This window comes from Coturnix japonica, chromosome 7, assembly GCF_001577835.2.
Source record: "Coturnix japonica isolate 7356 chromosome 7, Coturnix japonica 2.1, whole genome shotgun sequence".
Classification (NCBI taxonomy): Eukaryota; Metazoa; Chordata; class Aves; order Galliformes; family Phasianidae; genus Coturnix; species Coturnix japonica.
In genome coordinates, this window is record NC_029522.1 from 3,326,836 (window position 1) to 3,346,107 (window position 19,272).

At 41.0% G+C, this 19,272-nt stretch overlaps 1 protein-coding gene across 5 annotated transcripts in view; it reads left to right on the forward strand.

The window, feature by feature from the left end:
- The first annotated feature begins 421 nt into the window (after positions 1 to 421).
- LOC107316373 (UDP-glucuronosyltransferase 1-1-like) overlaps positions 422 to 19,272 on the forward strand; it is a 53,355-nt gene continuing 34,504 nt past the window's right edge. The window contains exons 1-2 of one of the 5 annotated variants that reach the window (XM_015867713.2): positions 3,460 to 3,558; positions 7,589 to 8,453. In XM_015867713.2, coding sequence (XP_015723199.1) covers positions 3,530 to 3,558; positions 7,589 to 8,453 — 894 coding nt within the window. In that variant the 5' untranslated portion in view covers positions 3,460 to 3,529. Of the gene's footprint in view, positions 1,298 to 3,450; positions 4,424 to 7,588; positions 8,454 to 11,498; positions 12,448 to 17,600; positions 18,517 to 19,272 lie in introns of those variants that run through there. The other 4 variants (XM_015867725.2, XM_015867711.2, XM_015867720.2 and 1 more) reach the window with 4 other exon arrangements.

The following is a 19,272-nucleotide window of genomic DNA, read 5'->3' on the forward strand; positions in this document are numbered from 1 at the left end:
CACTTTAGCCCTTCACATAACATCCTACTGTTCTGTTTTCAGAGAAATTCAATGAACATCTGTGTATCCAACCATAATCTGATGTGTTGAGGCTCTTTTCATTTGTTATTGTATTGTGTGAATTCTTGCCTTCCTGTACACTGACCAGGACACAACAGTAATCAAAAGCAATGTTTTAAGGAAATTAATTGGGAACTCCAATGAGTCAGCACAGTGAAGGGTCACAGTATTTGGCTTTACAAGTAAATAAACAAAAAAGCAACAACAGTACTCACTGATAACTGAGCACAGATCTGAGGAGTAAAACATTAACTAGAATATAACCAGAAAGCAGCATCGCTCAGCAAATGCATCCATTCACATCCTATAAAAGCATATTCAAGCTACAGCCCGCAGTAGGAGACACTTTCACAGTTGGTCTTCTGCCCACAGGAAAATGACATTGCGGCTTTGCTCTCTACTTACTGCCTGGATTTTTATCCTCCTCATTCCTGGCCTGTCTGAAGGAGGGAAACTCCTGGTGGTGCCCATGGTTGGAAGCCACTGGCTAAGCATGAAGGAAGTAGCTCACAAGCTTGCTGAGAGGGGACATGAAGTGGTGGTGCTTAAACCAGAAGTAAGCTGGCATACGGGAGACAAACACGAACACGCATACACTGTGAAAACATACCCAGTATCTACCAAGTTAGAAGAACTGGATGACACCTTTAGAGTGTATCTTGCAACTCACCTGAAGAGTAAGCCTTTCCCAGAAAATGTTATAGCACTCTACAAAATCTTCACAAGCCTTTTTGAAACCTTCTATTGTCAGTGCAAGGAACTGTTCAGCAGCACAGAAACACTGCAATACTTGAATCAAAGTGGCTTTGATGCTGTCCTCACAGACCCCTTTTTTATGTGTGGAGCAACAGTTGCTAATTACCTTTCACTTCCATTTGTGTTCTTCATGAGAGGATTACCTTGCAATCTGCACTTTGAAGCAGCACAGTGCCCAAGCCCTCTGTCGTATGTCCCAAGAACATTTTCATTCAACTCAGACCGCATGACATTTTTCCAGAGAGTGGAAAATACTCTGATTGCACTCCTGGAGCTCTTTTACTGTAATGCCATCTATCAAGATGCAATCAAGTTTTCCTCTGAAGTTCTTCAAAGAGATGTGTCCCTCACAGACCTCCTGAACTCTGCTTCTGTTTCACTAATGAGGTTTGACTTTGTGTTTGAGTATCCCAGACCAGTGTTGCCCAATATGGTCTTCATTGGAGGTATGAACTGTGCTGAGAAGAAACCACTGCCTAAGGTATGTTCTTTTCCAATTACACATTTTCCAAAGTAATGTAATTTCATGGCTTATAAACGATTAGTGTTCTTGGTAATCTTTTTCTTCCTGAAATACTTTAGTAGATCTGATTGCTGGCATTTGTTTTTACCATCATCTGGAACGGAGGCCAATGCCTGTTGTTTGAATTAATGTTTTCAGAGAAATCCAACAAGGTTTGACTTCATCTGCTGTATTCTTTCCTCAGTGAATACATGTTATTCTTCTGTCCCATGCAGGTGTACCTTCATCTTCGTGGAGTGTAACAAGTATTTCTTTCATCCGAATGATAAAATGCATTCCATTAACTTTAGAAGAAATTGTAATTAATTTCCGTTGTTTCTGTTTTCCTAGCTGGCTAATCATTTCTTGTATGTGTTTCTTGACATTGATTTTTACCAGAATAGTTCTGCAGGAGTTTTAATGACAGCCTGTCTAGTTAAAGCAATTAGTAACATCAGACATTTCTTACTAATCATGAAGGAGGATTTATTCCCCCTGATATTTTCTCCTCACTTCTGAAATGTGGTCACACATTATCATTACATATTTGCACCACAGTTTCTTTGGGTCAGATTATTTTTCTTTCTTCACTTTAACACTTTCATGGGTTTATTCAGTTTCCAGTGAATTTCAGCAAATCAGATAGAAAATAAGCTGAATGCAGACATTGTGTTTGACTGAAGAGAGTGATAATTTACCGGTTTAGATTTTAGATGCACTATGGCATGCTCTTGCAGATTACATGACAGAACTGTTTTATAACCTTTTACACCTATTAATATCCTGAACTTGATGGTCAGACTAGGTGATCTTGGAGGTCTTTTCCAGCACTGGTAATTCTGTGACACTATGAAGGTTCTCAGATCTGCCAACAGTTTGTAGATTGCTGCTTTCCAAAGGAGTGTAGCTACTCTCCCTGTATTTTATACCCAGTGCCCCCTATCATCAAAATGATGTTTGTCTCTGAGTGGAAATCGTGTTTTCTTCACATTTAAAAAACTTGTGTATTCCTCCCATCTTCACTCTGGTGATATTTTCTAAGGAAGATGGTAGTGTTTGTCCTATTTTGCTTGGAACAACTCCCTGCAGCAAAGCAACAATGCCTTAGAGGGTAAACATGCAAATAAGTGGTGTGTATCCATACACAGATGTAAGCTCTATGTCAATCACTGCTGTTGAGAAGTATAATCATGTGATAAGAATAGATAGTTGTCTTAAACCCAGTAGCCCTCTGCCCTATAGATAAGAGAAAGGAAGTCTGGGATGACTCAGTTCCAGGACAAATTTCTGTAGGAAAACACCTGAAAGGATACGTAATATACAAAGTCACATGGTTTGGTTCAGGAGCTCCCTGGGTCACTCCTACTGGAGCCTAGGAGGCTATTCTGTACATGCTTTCTTACATACTGCTTTCTTACAGCATTACCTGGTGTCCAGTGTCAGTGTAACCTGTAACCAGCTGCCATGAGGTTTCCCCTCATTTCCCCTTCTATGAGCTCTAGAAAGAAAGCTCAGCTGCTCCTTATACATCTTGCCCTGATGACCAGTCAATCAGGTGTTGGAGCAGCTTTTTTTTCTGTTTGTTAAGCCTGGAGAGTAGTAGTGTTGGCAGTTGGCTAAGAGTAATTATATGGCACTCTTTACAAATGGGGGGCATCATGACGTGTAATCCTATCAGTCATTAGGATTACTAGTGTTATTATTGTTACTGGCCATCCATGCTGTGGATGCCTTTCTGTCATGAGCTCCCAAGTGCCCTGGACTATGTTGTCAGTAAATGTCCAAGTCCAGTTTCTTCTATTCCAAGGAGCTCCATTAGCCTTCTGTTCTTGTGTTCAAGAGAGAAGTCTGTAGAAATCTAATTAGTACGTCAAGGACATCATTCTCTGTTAAGTATTGAAGCTTTCTGATGACTCAGCATACGTAAGACTAACTGTATTTGGCTTCACAAATTCTTAGGAAAAAAAAAAAAATAGAAAAAAATTATTCACCCGTAGGTTAGCATGGCTGAGGGCAGTAAATCTTTAACTAGAAGATAATCATCACAAATCAACACAACTCAGCAGATAAATCCATCCCCCTCTTGCAAAACAATATTCAAGTTACAGCCTGGAGAAGGAGAAGGAGAAGTAGGAGGAGAAGGAGAAGGAGAAGGAGAAGGAGAAGGAGAAGGAGAAGGAGAAGGAGAAGGAGAAGGAGAAGGAGAAGGCAATGCTTTCACGATCAGTATCTGCCCACAGGAAAATGACATTGCGGCTTTGCTCTCCACTTGCTGCCTGGATTTTTATCATCCTCATTCCTGGCCTGTCTGAAGGAGGGAAACTCCTGGTGGTGCCCATGGTTGGAAGCCACTGGCTAAGCATGAAGGAAGTAGTTCAGAAGCTCGCCGAGAGAGGACATGAAGTGGTGGTGCTTAAACCAGAAGTGAGCTGGCATATGGGAGAGAAACACAAACATGCATACACTGTGAAAACATACCCAGGATCTACCAAGTTAGAAGAACTGGATGATGCCTTTAAAGTGTATCTTGCAACTCACCTGAAGAGTAAGCCTTTCCCACTGAATATTCTGGCCCTGTATAACATCTCAGTAGATGTTTTTAGCACCTTCTTTCTTCAGTGCAAAGAACTGTTTGACAGCACGGAAACCCTGCAGTACTTGAATCAAAGCGGCTTCGATGCAATTCTTACAGACCCTGTTTTGATATGTGGAGCAACAGTTGCTAATTACCTTTCACTTCCATCTGTGTTCTTCATGAGAGGATTTCCTTGCAATCTGCACTACGAAGCAACGGAGTGCCCAAGCCCTCTGTCATATGTGCCTAGACTATTTTCATTTAACTCAGACCACATGACATTTTTCCAGAGAGTGGAAAATACACTGATTGCACTCCTAGAGCAATTTTACTGTAATGGTTACTATAGAGCTGCGATACAGCTTTCCTCTGAAGTTCTTCAAAGAGATGTATCCCTCATAGACCTCCTAAACTCTGCTTCTATTTGGCTCTTGAGGTATGACTTTGTGTTTGAGTATCCCAGACCGGTGATGCCCAATATGGTCTTCATTGGAGGTATAAACTGTGAACAGAAGAAACCGTTGCCTAAGGTATGTTTGTTTTCTCAAATTACACATTTTCCAAAACAATGTAATTTCATGACTTGTGGATGTTTAGTGGATTTGGTATTCTTGTTCTTTCCAAAATATTTTAATATATCTGGTTCTCCATGGTCTGAAATGGAGACAAGTATCAGTTATTTGAATTAATATTCTCAGAGAAATCCAACAAGGTTTGTCTTCATCTTCTGTATGCTGTCCTCAGTGAATGCACACTATTCCTCTGTCAGATGCAATTTTGCTTTCATCTTCATGGAGTTTGGCATGTATTACTTTCATCTGAATGATGAAATGCATTTCATTAATTCAAAAATCAATTTTTAATGAATTTCTGTTGTTTCTATTTTCAAAGCTGAATGATCAGCAGCCTGCCCGATCATTTCTTGTGTGTGTTTCTTGACATTGACTTCTGTAAGAATAGTTCTGCAGGGGTTTTAAACACAGTCTATCTAGTTAAAACAATTAGTAGCATCAGACATTTCTTACTAGTCATGGAGGAGGACACATATTTCTTTTCTGAGGCATTTCCCTCTCACTTCTGAAATGTGGCCATGTTATATCACAATGTGATTTCACTACTGTACCTATTAATTAATTGTTTTTATTTTCTTCATTTTTCTTCTCTGAGACTGTGATGATGGGGACCAAAGGCAAATACATGAGGAACACAGTAAAAATGTACTCTACCTTATATGCTGGCTTTCCTCAAAGAGAGCACTACGGTGAAGGCCACTTACCTGACCTATTGCTTACTGAACTGAACCAAGAATTGGAGAATTCATTTTATATTCCAGATTGAGATGCAATATGAGATTTGGAAATTGTTTACATGGTTAATCAGTAATCTCAGCACTGTGCCCAGACCTCATGATAACTGTGAATTTAATGAAACAGTGCTTGTGAATGATTGACTTCTGGTGATATGCTGTTGAAACTGTCTTCATCAGCACTTTACTTGGGGATTTTCTTTGGGGTCTACAGACCTTGAAGACAGTATTAGCCTTACCTCTTCTTTACTTGCAGCATGGGTACTTCTTATGATGGTCTTTCATGATGGTGGGAAACTTTTTCCTCTGTCCAATGTGAAAACCATAGGTTTAGCATGAGTCCAGTAATGGCTTGGGCAAAACAGGTACAAACTGCTTTCTGATAATCTACAAACCATAATCAGGTATGTAGTTGATGCACAGGAAGTATGTTCAGTCCTTTATGTGGGACAGATAAGCTTCTGTAATGCTCCATGGTCACAGCATTTCCAGATTCACTTTCTCTTGCCTCCATTTAGTAGTACCAGGGTGATGCTTTCAAGCTGTAGAAATCTGTTTGGTAACAAGGAAATGACAGTATATCTCATTTACTGTGGCTTTGATGATCACTTGTGATGCTTCTGTGCAGAACCACTGTTGCTAACCATGCTTCATTCCCATTTATGCACTCTGGGAGAGGATCTCCAAGAGATTTATGTGAATATGGTATCATTTTGTCAGTTTTACAAGTGTCGTTCTCCAGGCTGTTTAAGGCAGAAGAATCAATAGATGCATTGGGCTGTAGATACAAGAGGAGGCTGTTGGTACTTGGCTAGGCATCATCACTTTGTCCTTTAGCTTGTGAAGGTTTCTGTACTTACAAGAGAGTGTCCTAGTGACAGTCACAGCCTTAGAACTGCTTGTAGGTGGCCTGACATAAACTTGCTTAGCTAAGAAGTGGTGTATCCTGCATTCATCCAGAAGGTCAGCAAATAGGTCTCTTTAGTATTCCAACACTCATAAATTTCCAGTGTCTGCAGTCAACACCCACGACCTCACTGAGCTACCTTCCATGGTTTGGCCACCATAAACATGCATCAAACATGTCTGTGGGTGCCATTTTTTTTCCCACTCATAGTTAATTGAGTATGCATATAAATTTTCACTGTGACCAGTAGTCATTCAATCACTCAGAATTTTACAACTGCGAAATAGCTGTCACCACTTTAATCATGGAGCATGTCACTCCGGAAATGAACTCACGTAGACTTTGAACTCACCACTTTATAATCTAGAATCATGTTAGCAGAACTGTGTTATCTGGAGCACCATGGCGAAATTTGGTTTCACAGTATAGCTTTATATCTGGGAGGATGAAAGGTTAGAAGGAGGTTTAACATACATTTTACAGAGGGAAATGGTTTTCAGTTGGTAATTCTTTCAAAGATGCAGGAAAAAAAAGACCTGAACTGTGCCAAGTAGTGGTTTTGGTTATTTAAAAAATAACACAGGTCTTTCAACACTAATTTCTCATAGTTATGTGTACAGTAAGATATACTTCAGTGATCAATCTAAGTTTGGTTAGAAAATACTTAATATTCCGAGCAGTGTTACTGGCCATCCATGCTGTGGATGCATTTCTGCCATGGGCTCCCGAGTGCCCTGTAGTGTGTTGTCTGTAAATGTCCAAGTCCAGTTTCTTCTAACCCAAGGAGCTTCATTAGCTGCACAAACCACATGGCAGTCTCCATGCGGGTACCCACCCTGCTTGTCAACATCTGAGACAACCTGCTGTCTATCTACATTACTTCTGGGTATTGAATGAACAGCAGGAACAGGGAAACTGTGAAAAGTGCATAAATTTGAGGCAGATATTTTGTGTGTGATGGGAGAGGAACCCTGACACAGAATAAAGTATCACACAGGTCTGTGACAGAATTTTCCACTCTGGGACAGACTTTACATGGACAAGATTCCTGCATTGCAAACCATTTGTACTCTTATAAAACGTCTAGGAGTTTTTTTCATCAGAATTGCCTTCATTTGCCCTGACCAAGAGGTGGGAGAAAACACATCAGTGTTTAAGAGAAGTCTAGAAATCCAACTAGGATGTCGAGGAAATCATTCTCCTTTACGCACTGAAGCTTTCTAATGAGTCAGCATAGGTAAAGGTCACTACACTTGGCTTTAAATATATTTTAAAAAAGCAACAGCATGATTCACTGATTAGCGTGCAGTGATGAAGGCAGTAAATCATTTACTAGAAGATAACCACAATTGGACACACCTTAGGAGAGCAATTCATCTACTTCCTGCAAAAGCATATTAAAGCTACAGCCTGGAGAACGAAAAGGAGAAGGAGAAAGAGGAGGAGGAGGAGACACTTTCACAGTCGGTCCGCTGCCCACAGGAAAATGACATTGCGGCTTTGCTCTCCACTTGCTGCCTGGATTTTTATCCTCCTCATTCCTGGTCTGTCTGAAGGAGGGAAACTCCTGGTGGTGCCCATGGTTGGAAGCCACTGGCTAAGCATGAAGGAAGTAGTTCAGAAGCTCGCCGAGAGAGGACATGAAGTGGTGGTGCTTAAACCAGAAGTGAGCTGGCATATGGGAGAGAAACAAAAACATGCATACACTGTGAAAACATACCCAGTGTCCACCAAGGAAGAAGAACTGGATGACGCCTTTAAACAGTTCCTTGGTACTTACCTGAGGCATCTGCCTTTCCCAGAGAATATTATAGCACCCTACAAGAACACTGTGCATCTTTTCAACACCTTCTACCTTGAGTGCAGGGAACTGTTCAACAGCATGGAAACACTGAAGTACTTGAATCAAAGCGGCTTCGATGCAGTCCTCACGGACCCCTTTTTTATGTGTGGAGCAACAGTTGCTAATTACCTTTCACTTCCATTCGTGTTCTTCATGAGAGGATTTCCTTGCAATCTGCACTTTGAAGCAGCACAGTGCCCAAGCCCTCTGTCGTATGTCCCGAGAGGAACTACAATGAACTCAGACCACATGACATTTTTCCAGAGAGTGGAAAATACACTGATTGCACTCGTGGAGCGCTATCACTGTAATGCCATGTATCAAGATGCAATCAAGTTTTCCTCTGAAGTTCTTCAAAGAGATGTATCTCTCATAGACCTCCTGAACTCTGCTTCTATTTGGCTCTTGAGATATGACTTTGCGTTTGAGTATCCCAGACCGGTGATGCCCAATATGGTCTTCATTGGAGGTATGAACTGTGCTCAGAAGGAACCGCTGTCTAAGGTATGTTCTTTTTCTCAAGTTACACATTTTCCAAAGCAATGTAGTTTTGTGGCTTATGAGCATTTAGTGGTCTTGATATTCTTTTTCTTTCCAAAACATTTCAATAGACTGAGATTTGTCACTGTTTTTCCATGGTCTGAAAAGGAGGCCGATGCCTGTGGTTTGAATTAATATTCTCAGAGAAATCCAACAAGGTTTGTCTTCATCTGCCATATGCTCTCCTCTCTGTATTACTCTTTTGTGAGATGCAGGTGTACTTCCACCTTCATGGACTGCAGCAAGTATTATTTTCATCAGACATGTGAAATGCATTTCATTAATTCAAAAAGTAATTTTTAATTGCTTTGTGTTTTCTGTTTTCTTAGCAGAAGGTTTCCTAACTGCCTAATCATTTTGTGTGTGTGTGTGTTTCTTGACATTGACTTTTATCTGAATAGTTCTGCAGAAGGCATTCTGTCTAGTTAAAAACAAACTGTGACCTCAGACATTTCTTCTAGTCATGGATGAGAATGCGTATTTCCTTCCTATATAGTTTCTTCCTCTCTTCTGAAATGTGCCCACACTGTTTCATAACATGCACCACATTTCATTACATGCACCATTACTGCAACACAGTTCCTTTGAGCTGAATTTCTCTTCTTTCCTCATTTTTATTTTTAGTGGGTTTAGTAAGTTCCTTGTGAACATCGCTGAGTCAGATCAAACATAATCTAATTTCAAACATTTTCTTGTTTTTGAGTCAAGAAACCAGCACTTCATAGTTTCAGTTTTTTTGAGCTACCATGGCATGTTCTTGTGGATTGCTTGGCAGAAGTCTTTTATATCCTTCTATGTGCTTTTATATCCAGAAGTTGATGGTCAGATGATAATTTTGGAGGTTTTTTCTAACCTTGGTGATTCTTGCGTTCTATGGTGGGTGAGGCCTTTAAAACAGGCTTTTGTAAGGCTCTGTGGTCACAACATTTCCCGTTTCAGTATTCTACTGGCTCAGTTCACTAGTACCAGGGTGTGTTTTGGCAGGTAATGCAAACATCCTAATGATGGCGATGCCACCAACAGCTGCCCTGCTTCCCTGTTTTCCCTCTCAGGTTTTGCCCTGAGTCGTGGTGTGGTTTTGTAAACAGCCACTTCTTGACTTGGATATTGTCATGGATCTCCCATTTCCTGGCAAGGCTTGAAAATAAGAAAGTAGGCTAAAGGCACAGAAGGAGGAAGACCTCACTGGTGTTGTAGAGCCTTAAGGTCTGAAGGAAAAGGTCCGCACAGCACGATACAAACATGTATGATTGTAGACAGCATCTGCCTTGTCAACTACCCCTATACATAGGTTTCCTGGAAAATAATGCCTCCTATGTATTTCACTGTAGATACAAATGGCACAATAGCAGTCAGAGCAAATTGTCTGCTACAAAACACTGTTCTTCAGCACAGTGGCCACCATTGGTGGATTTGCATGGATGAGCTAGCTGATTGAGACCCTGTTCATTCTGTGGTGTGGCACATGTGCAAGGCCATGGGGAACATGGTTCATCTTCCACGTTGCTGTTGCCACTGCTGAAATGCGAGACACACGACCTCACTGAGCCACCTTCTGTTGTTTTGTCTCTGTAATAGTTTGGCAAGTGTTGATGAATGTCACTGGGTGCCATTATTTCCACATGAAGTTAACTGAGTACACATATAAATTTTCACTGGGACCAGTAGTTGCTTAATCACTGGGAAATTTACAACCCTGGAGGTTCTAAACTCATAGTACTCATAAACTTAGTCAGTACTGAGTTGAACCCACAGAGACCTTGAACTTGCAACCGTATGAGTTAGAATCATGTTCTTAACAGGCTCATGTTATCTGCAGTTCAGTGGTGAACTTCTGTTTCGCAATGCAGCTTAATAACTGATGAGAGGTTAGTGAGAAGTTTTATGCATAGATGGGGAAAGATTTTCAGTTGGCTAATTCTTTGAAATAGGCAGCTGTCTTCCAATGGGAAAGAAAAATCTCACTTGTCCAAATTAAGTGTTATAGTTCTTCAACAAACAGCACAGTAACTTCAGCACAGATTTTTTATATGTATCTTTACTGTAAGATATACTTCAGTGATCAATTTGCCTTAGTTTGGTTTGAAAAGAAAAGGCTTGTTATTCCTTGTGGTGTTTCTGGCCATCCATGTGGATGCATCTCAGCTGTGGGTTCCCAAGTTCCCTGGATTGTGATGTCAATAAATGTCCAAGTTCAGATTCTTCTATCCTAAAGAACTCTATCAGCTGCACAGTCCACATACAGTCTCCATGTGGGTGCTCATCCCACTTGCCAATATGTCAGACATCCTGTTATCAAAAGAAGTTTCCTTTGGGTGCTGGGACATTGGTTTAAGGCTTGGAGTGATGTGATCTGCACCCACCACCGATTTATCAATGGTCTCCATTGGGATGCCAAGATACCAGTCCTCTTACAGCCCAACTTCTCTTCGATTATTGAAAGAACAGCAAGAACAGGAAAACCCTGTGAAAGGTGCATTAACTTGAGGCAGATATTTTGTGCATGATGGGAGAGGAATCCTTACACAGAATGAAAGTATCACACAGGTCTGTGACAGAATTTTCCACTCTGGGACAGTTTTCTGTTGCTGAAATTCCTGCCTTCCAATTTGTAGGTGCACTTATAACTAGGAGTTGTTTTCCTCAGACTTACCTTCCTTTGTCCTGACCAAGAGGTGGGAGAAGACACACCAGCGTTCAAGAGTTAAGTCTGTAGAATTCTAATTTCTAGGTTGAGGAGATCATTCTCTGTTAAGCACTGAGGACTTCTAATGACTCAGCATAGGTAAGGCTCACTATGTTTGACTTCCCCAGTAATTTTAATAAAGCAACAGCATTATTCACTGGTTGGCGTGCAGTGATGAAGGCAGTAAATCATTAACTAGAAGATAAAAAGATAATCACAATTTAACACAACTCAGTAGATAAATCCATACACTTCCTGCAAAAACATATTCAAGCTACAGCCTGGAGAAGGAGAAGGAGAAGGAGAAGGAGAAGGAGAAGGAGAAGGAGAAGGAGAAGGAGAAGGAGAAGGAGAAGGAGAAGGAGAAGGAGGAGGCCACGCTTTCACAGTCTGTCCTCTACCCACAAGAAAATGACATTGCAGCTTTGCTCTCCACTTACTGCCTGGATTTTTATCCTCCTCATTCCTGGCCTGTCTGAAGGAGGGAAACTCCTGGTGGTGCCCATGGTTGGAAGTCACTGGCTAAGCATGAAGGAAGTAGTTCAAAAGCTCGCCGAGAGAGGACATGAAGTGGTGGTGCTTAAACCAGAAGTGAGCTGGCATACGGGAGAGACAGAAGAGCATGCATACACTGTGAAAACATACCCAGGATCCACCAAATTAGAAGAACTGGATGATGCCTTTCAGTTGTTTGTTGCTACTAGTCTCAAGGGTCTGCCTTTCCCAGAGAATGTTCTTACACTGTACAACATCTCAACACATGTTTTTGAAACCTTCTTTCTTCAGTGCAGGGAACTCTTCGACAGCACAGAAACACTGCATTACTTGAATCAAAGTGGCTTTGATGCAATCCTCACAGACCCTATTTTTATGTGCGGAGCGACACTTGCCAATTACCTTTCACTTCCATCTGTGTTCTTCATGAGAGGATTACCTTGCAATCTGCACTTTGAAGCAGCGCAGTGTCCAAGCCCTTTGTCATATATCCCGAGAACTTTTTCATTCAGCTCAGACCGCATGACATTTTTCCAGAGAGTGGAAAATACTCTGATTGCACTCGTGGAGCTCTTTTACTGTCATGGTTACTATAGAGCTGCGATACAGCTTTCTTCTGAAGTTCTTCAAAGAGATGTATCTCTCATAGACCTCCTGAACTCTGCTTCTGTTTCAATAATGAGGTTTGACTTTGTGTTTGAGTATCCCAGACCAGTGATGCCCAATATGGTCTTCATTGGAGGTATAAACTGTGCTCGGAAGAAACCGTTGCCTAAGGTATGTTTGTTTTCTCAAATTACACATTTTCCAAAGCAATGTAGTTTTGTGGCTTGTGGATGTTTAATGGTCTTGATAGTATTTGTCTTCATAAAATTTTTCAGTATATCTGTTTCTTGTCATTTTTTTTTCCCATGGTCTGAAACGGAGACAGGTGAGTGCTATTCAGTGTAATACTTTTAGAGCCTTCCAGTGAAGTTTGTCTTCATCTTCTTTGTGTTGTCTTTACCGAATACATACTGTTAGTTGGTCAGATGCAATTTTGGTTTCATCTTGGATTGTAGCATATATTTCCTTCATCAGAATGATGAAATGCATTCCACTGGTTCAATAATTTTTAATTAATTTGCATTGTTTCTATTTTCATACTGGAAGTTCCCCTATGTGGCTGGTTGGTTTTTTTTTTGTTTATTTGTTTGTTTGTTTTTTCTATGTGCTTCTTGACATTGACTTTTATCAAAACATTTCTGTGGGAGCTTTAAATACAGTCTATCTAGTTAATAGAATTTATGGGTTTGGATGTTTATTACTAGTCACAGAGGAGGACACACATTTCTTTGCTGTGATATTTCCTTTTCATTTCGGCAGTGTGGCCACACTGTATCACTACATAATTGCACAGCAGGTTCTTTGAGTTGAATTTCTTTTCTTTCTTCATTTGTATTCTTTGATGATTCTGCTGATCTTCACCGAGGCAAAGAAGAAGTAAGCTGATTGCGTGCATTTTATTGTGTGTTTGACTTAAGAGAGGGGTAATTAATTATTTTGGACTGAAGAGGCATCATGTCACGCTCTTACTGACTGCATGACTGAAGTCTTTTATATCCTTTTACTTACTTTTATATCCTGATGGCCTCAGGGTACTTCTTTTAAAAGGATGATAACTACTTTTCATGTGTTTTATTCCCATTCTTCATAATGATGTTTGTCATTTTTGAGTATGAATGGTGTTTTCTGCTTTGTGTACTCATCCAGTATATCTAAAGAAAAATTGCTTGGAGTGGTGCCCAGCAGCAAGGCAATAATGCATTAGTGTGTAAATATACAAAGTAAGTCATGTGCTAGATAAAGATCAGTCTACATGCAGTGGGATAATCTGAGTTGATGTTCAGAAATTACATAATGTAAAAAGAATAGATGGTTCTATGAAACCCAGGATCCCGTTGTGCAGAAGGTATGAGAACAAAAAGATGGGATAACTAGGAAAGGGAAAGAGAAGATAAAATAATGTCCTCTAAGCTGCTGAATGATTTTTGGTGTATCTTCATTCTGAATTTTGTCTTATCCTGCACCTAAGAAAAGGTATTGTAGAACAGCAAAAATTATACTGGCAGTAGACATATGGTAAAATACATGATCAAGATCTACACTGTTAGAAAAAAAAAAAAAAAACAAAAACAAAAAAAACAGGGGCAAACTGTTAATGACATGGGGAAGATTCATAGAAAACAGTTGTTCAGTGCTTCTTGTAGGGAAAGAACTAACAGGTGCAGGGAAAAAACAGAACCTGGTTTATTGGTTTAAGAGCATAAAGGGGAAAGAGACATTTTTCTCTCTGTTATACGAGAGCTCTGGCTCCTACAGACACTAAAAAATTACAGAAGTTTGTGTAGATAAACTCCTAAAAGGATGTGTAATACAAAGACACAGAGGTTCAGAAGATCCTAGGATCACTCTTGCTGGAGCCTGGGAGGCAATTCTGTATCAGGATTTGTTACTGCTTACTCACAGAATTACCCAGTGTCCTGTGGCAGGGTTGGATAAGAAGTGCATTTGGTGTAATTGAGTGCCATTGTTCCTACCAAAAGTGGTGTGGAGAGAGGAAAGACAAGAGCCATCAGCTGTCCCTGGGCTGCATAGCATAGAAGGTGTAAGGTGGAATGATACAAAGATGGTAACAGATATTCAAAACATTATTTATAAGGAAAACTCACCAATACGGATGCCTTCACTGGGAAATGCTGAGGCAATCTCCACCAGGGAGCAATCTCCAAGAGATGCTGCCTTAGTTGTGGTCAGCCCTTAAATGAAGTCTAGAGGAGGTGGAGTCAAGCTCCATCCCTTCTGGGAGCACAGCTAAATTTCTCTCACCTGTGCTCCCACAGCTGACCTGACACTTGTCTCAGTTGATTAATCAGAGGTTCAGGCTGTGATTACCAATTTCCCATACAGAAGACATGAGGCTGTGATGATGGGGGCCAAAGGCAAATACATGAGGAACACAATAAAAATGTACACTACCTTACACGCTTGCTTTCCTCGGAGAGAGCACTACAGTGAAGGCCACTTACCTGACCTACTGCTTACTGAACTGAACCAAGAATTGGAGAATTCATTTTATATTCCAGATTGAGATGCAATATGAGATTTGGAAATTGTTTACATGGTTAATCAGTAATCTCAGCACTGTGCCCAGACCTCATGATAACTGTGAATTTAATGAAACAGTGCTTGTGAATGATTGACTTCTGGTGATATGCTGCTGAAACTGTCTTCTTCAGCACTTTAATTGGGGATTTTCTTTGGGTCTACAGGCCTTGAAGAGAGGACTAGCCTTATCTCTTTACTTGCAACATGGCTGCTTTTTATGATGATCTTCCATGATGGTGGGAAACTTTTTCCTGTCCAGTGTGAAAACAATAGGTTTAGCATGAGTCCAGTAATGGAGAAGCTCAGGCAAAACAGGTACAGACTGCTTTCTGATAATCTACAAACCAGAATCAGGTATGTAGTTGACACACTGGATATGTGTCCAGTCCTTTATGCGGGACAGATGGGCTTCTGTAAGGCTCCATGGCCACAGCATTTCCAGATGCACTTTCTATTGGCTCCATTCAGTAATGCCAAGGTAGTATTTTCATCCTCTTAAAAGCTTTTTTTTTTTTTTTTTGAGAAGGCAGAAAATCTCAATTATGGTGGTTTTGATGGTCTCTTCTGATGCTTCTGTGCAGAGCCATAGATGCTAACCATGCTTCTTTCCCATTTATGCAGAGTTTTATGTGAGTGTGGTATCATTCTGGCAGTCCTGCAAGTGTCATTCTCCAGGTTGTTATGTGCAGCATTGGCCTGTGGATACAAGAGAAGGCTGTTGGTGCTTGGCTAGGCATCATCACTCTGTCCTTTAGCTTGTGAAGGCTTCTGTGCTTACAGGAGAGTGTCCAAGTGACAGTCACAGGCTTAGACCTGCTTGTAGGTGGGCTGACATAAACTTGTTGAGCTAGGAAGCTGCATATCCTGCAGCTGGCTGGAAGGTCAGCAAATAGGTCTCTTTAGGATTCCAACACTCATAAACTCCTTTTTATTTCTAACAACAGATACAAAGAGCATAACAGCATTGTTTGACAGAGCAACTTCTCAGCTACTAAGCACTGTTATTCAGCACAGTGACCACCACTGGTGGATTTACATGCATGAACTGATTGAGGCCCTATTCATTTTGCGGTGTGACAGCTTTGCATGGCCATAGAGAGCATGGCTCATCTTCCATGTTGCTGTTGCCACTGCTGAAATGCAACGCCCACGGCCTCACTGAGCTAACTCCGTGATGTGACCTCTGTAAACACCTTTGCTGTATACATACTTGTATGTAAGACAGTTTCTCGTGGTGCCTCTCTGCTGCCATCTGTTGCATGACAAGGAAGCTGAATGGAATTTTGGCACAGAGGTTCACCCTCTACTGTGACATACTACCAACATTTTCTCTTAACATCCTTGGCAAACATAATAAACTTTGAGACATTGCTCTCCAGGAAGACTTCGTACAAATGTTCACTCTGACTAGCAGACATTTAATAACAGACAAGTTTACAATAGAGAAGGATCCAATCCCAGTATTCATAAATCATGTCAATCCTGAATTGTACTCACTCAGACCTTGAACTGAAATCTTTATGAGTTAGAAACATGGTGTAAAGTGAATTATGTTATTGCGGTTCAGTTTTGAACTTCTGTTTTGCTTTATAGCTTTATATCTGATAGGATGAAATGTTATAGGAAAACTTTATGGAGAGATGGGGAAAGGTTTTCAGGTGGCTACTTCTTTCAACAATGCAGGTGTAATTCAGTGGGAAATAAAATCTCAGTGGTACCAATCAGTAGTTTCGGTTATTTAAAAACAACACAGGAATTTCAACACTAAGTTTTCATATACATCTTTACTATAAGATATACTTCACTGACGAATTTGCCTTAGATAGGTTAGAAAAGAAAATGCTTATTAATCCCGGCAGTATTTCTGGACATCCGTTCTGTGGATGCATTTCTGTTACAGGTTCCCAGGAACCCTAGAATATGTTGTCAGTAAATGTCCAAGTCCAGTTTCATCTATTCCAAGGAGCTCTATGAGCTGCACAAACCACATGGCAGTCTCCATGTGGGTGCTCATCCCACTTGTCAGCATGTCAGACAGCCTGCTGTCTGAAGACATTTCTGCTGGGTTTTAGGACATTGGTTTAAGGCCTGGAGTGATGGGATGTGCATCCACCATCATTTTATCAAAGGCCTCCATTGGGATGCCAAGATACCTGTCCTGTTACAGCCCGCCTTCTCTTCACTTATTGAATGAACAGCAGGAACAGGAATACTCTGGGAAAGGTGCATAAATTTGAGGCAGATATTTTGTATGTGATGGGAGAGGAATCCTTACACAGAATGAAAGTATCACACAGGTTTGTGAGAGAATTTTCTACTGTGGGACAGACCTTATGTGGCCAAAATTCCTATATTCCATTTTACTGGTAATCTGTTAAAAGGTCTAAGAGTTGTTTTCATCAGACTTGCCTTCCTTTGCCCCGACCAAGAGGTGAGAGAAGACACATCAGTGTTCAAGAGGTAATTCTTTAGAAATAAAGTTATCAAGGATCTTGTTTTCCATTAAGCATTGAAGAAATGTAATGACTCAGCAAAGGTAGGGTTCGCTGTATTTGCCTTTACAAGTAATGAAAGAAAGCACCTGCATTATTCAGTGGTAGGTGTGCAGTGATAAAGGCAGTAAATCATTAACTAGAAGATAATCACAGTTAAACACAACTTAGGAGATAAATTCATCCACTTTCTACAAGAGCATATTCAGGCTACATCCTGGAGAAGGAGAAGGAGAAGGAGAAGGAGAAGGAGAAGGAGAAGGAGAAGGAGAAGGAGAAGGAGAAGGAGAAGGAGAAGGAGAAGGAGAAGGAGACGCTTTCACAGTCAGTATCTGCCCACAGGAAAATGACATTGCGGCTTTGCTCTCCACTTGCTGCCTGGATTTTTATCCTCCTCATTCCTGGCCTGTCTGAAGGAGGGAAACTCCTGGTGGTGCCCATGATTGGAAGCCACTGGCTAAGCATGAAGGAAGTAATTCAGAAGCTTGCCGAGAGGGGACATGAAGTGGTGGTGCTTAAACCACAAGTGAGCTGGCATACGGGAGAGACAGAAAAACACGCATACACTGTGAAAACATACCCAGTATCTACCAAGTTTGAAGAACTCGATGATGCCTTTCGGCTGTATGCTGCTACTCACCTGAAGGGTCTGCCTTTCCCATTGTATGCTTACTCACTCTACAACATCTCAACATACCTTTTTGAATCCTTCTATTCTCAATGCAGGGAACTGTTCGACAGCATGGAAACCCTGCAGTACTTGAATCAAAGTGGCTTTGATGCTGTCCTCACAGACCCTCTTTTTATGTGTGGAGCTACAGTTGCTAATTACCTTTCACTTCCATTTGTGTTCCTCATGAGAGGATTACCTTGCAATCTGCACTTTGAAGCAGCGCAGAGCCCAAGCCCTCTGTCTTATGTCCCGAGAACATTTTCATTCAACTCGGACCACATGACATTTTTCCAGAGAGTGGAAAATACTCTGATTGCACTCCTGGAGCTCTTTTACTGTCATGGTTACTATAGAGCTGCAAAACAGCTTTCCTCTGAAGTTCTTCAAAGAGATGTAACTCCTCTGGACCTTCTGAACTCTGCTTCTATTTCAATAATGAGGTTTGACTTTGTGTTTGAGTATCCCAGACCAGTGATGCCCAATATGGTCTTCATTGGAGGTATGAACTGTGCTCGGAAGAAACCACTGCCTAAGGTATGCTGTTTTTCTCAAGTTACATTTTCCAAAGCAATGTTACTTCATGGCTTATGGACGTTTGGCGCTCTTGATTTTGTTGATTTAATTTCTGAGTATTGGTATTTTTTTACTCCGTGGACTGAGATGTGTGTGGATAATTTCTGTGTCAGGTCTCCATAGAGGCTTCTTTCCTCTATGCTGAACAGCCCCAGCTCTCTCAGCCTGTCCTTTCTGAAATCATTTCTGTGGCCCTTCTCTGGACACTCTCCAACAGGTCTGTGTCTCTCCTGAACTGAGGACTCCACATCTGGATGCAGTATTGTAGGTGAGACCTCACCAGTGCAGAGTAGAGGGACAGGATCCCCTCCTTTGGGCAGCAAATCTATGATTTCCCACATTTTCAGTGTGTGCTTCAGAAAACCAACTCCCACCTCTCATCACCCTATATTCATCCCTCTCTGGGAATGAGTTCTGTATAATGCAGTTGCTTACTTTGCTGCCTGTGTCTGACAGGGAGCTCAGAGGCTTAGTTTGCTTGTTGATGTTTTCTATGTGTGTTATCAGTGAGACTAGTAAAGGGTATCCAAGGCTCCTTTGTTGTGTCCATGAAGGTATTTGCTAGCCTCCTTTCCATTCACCTGCCCCGATCCCATCATTTAGTTGTTGCTGTTTGCTTGTTTGTTTTCTGTCTGGTCAATAAAGAATTTGTTCCTTGTATCTAATCTCAATCAACCACAACCACTCAGCTTAGTGTGCAAACTTGCTGAGGGTGCC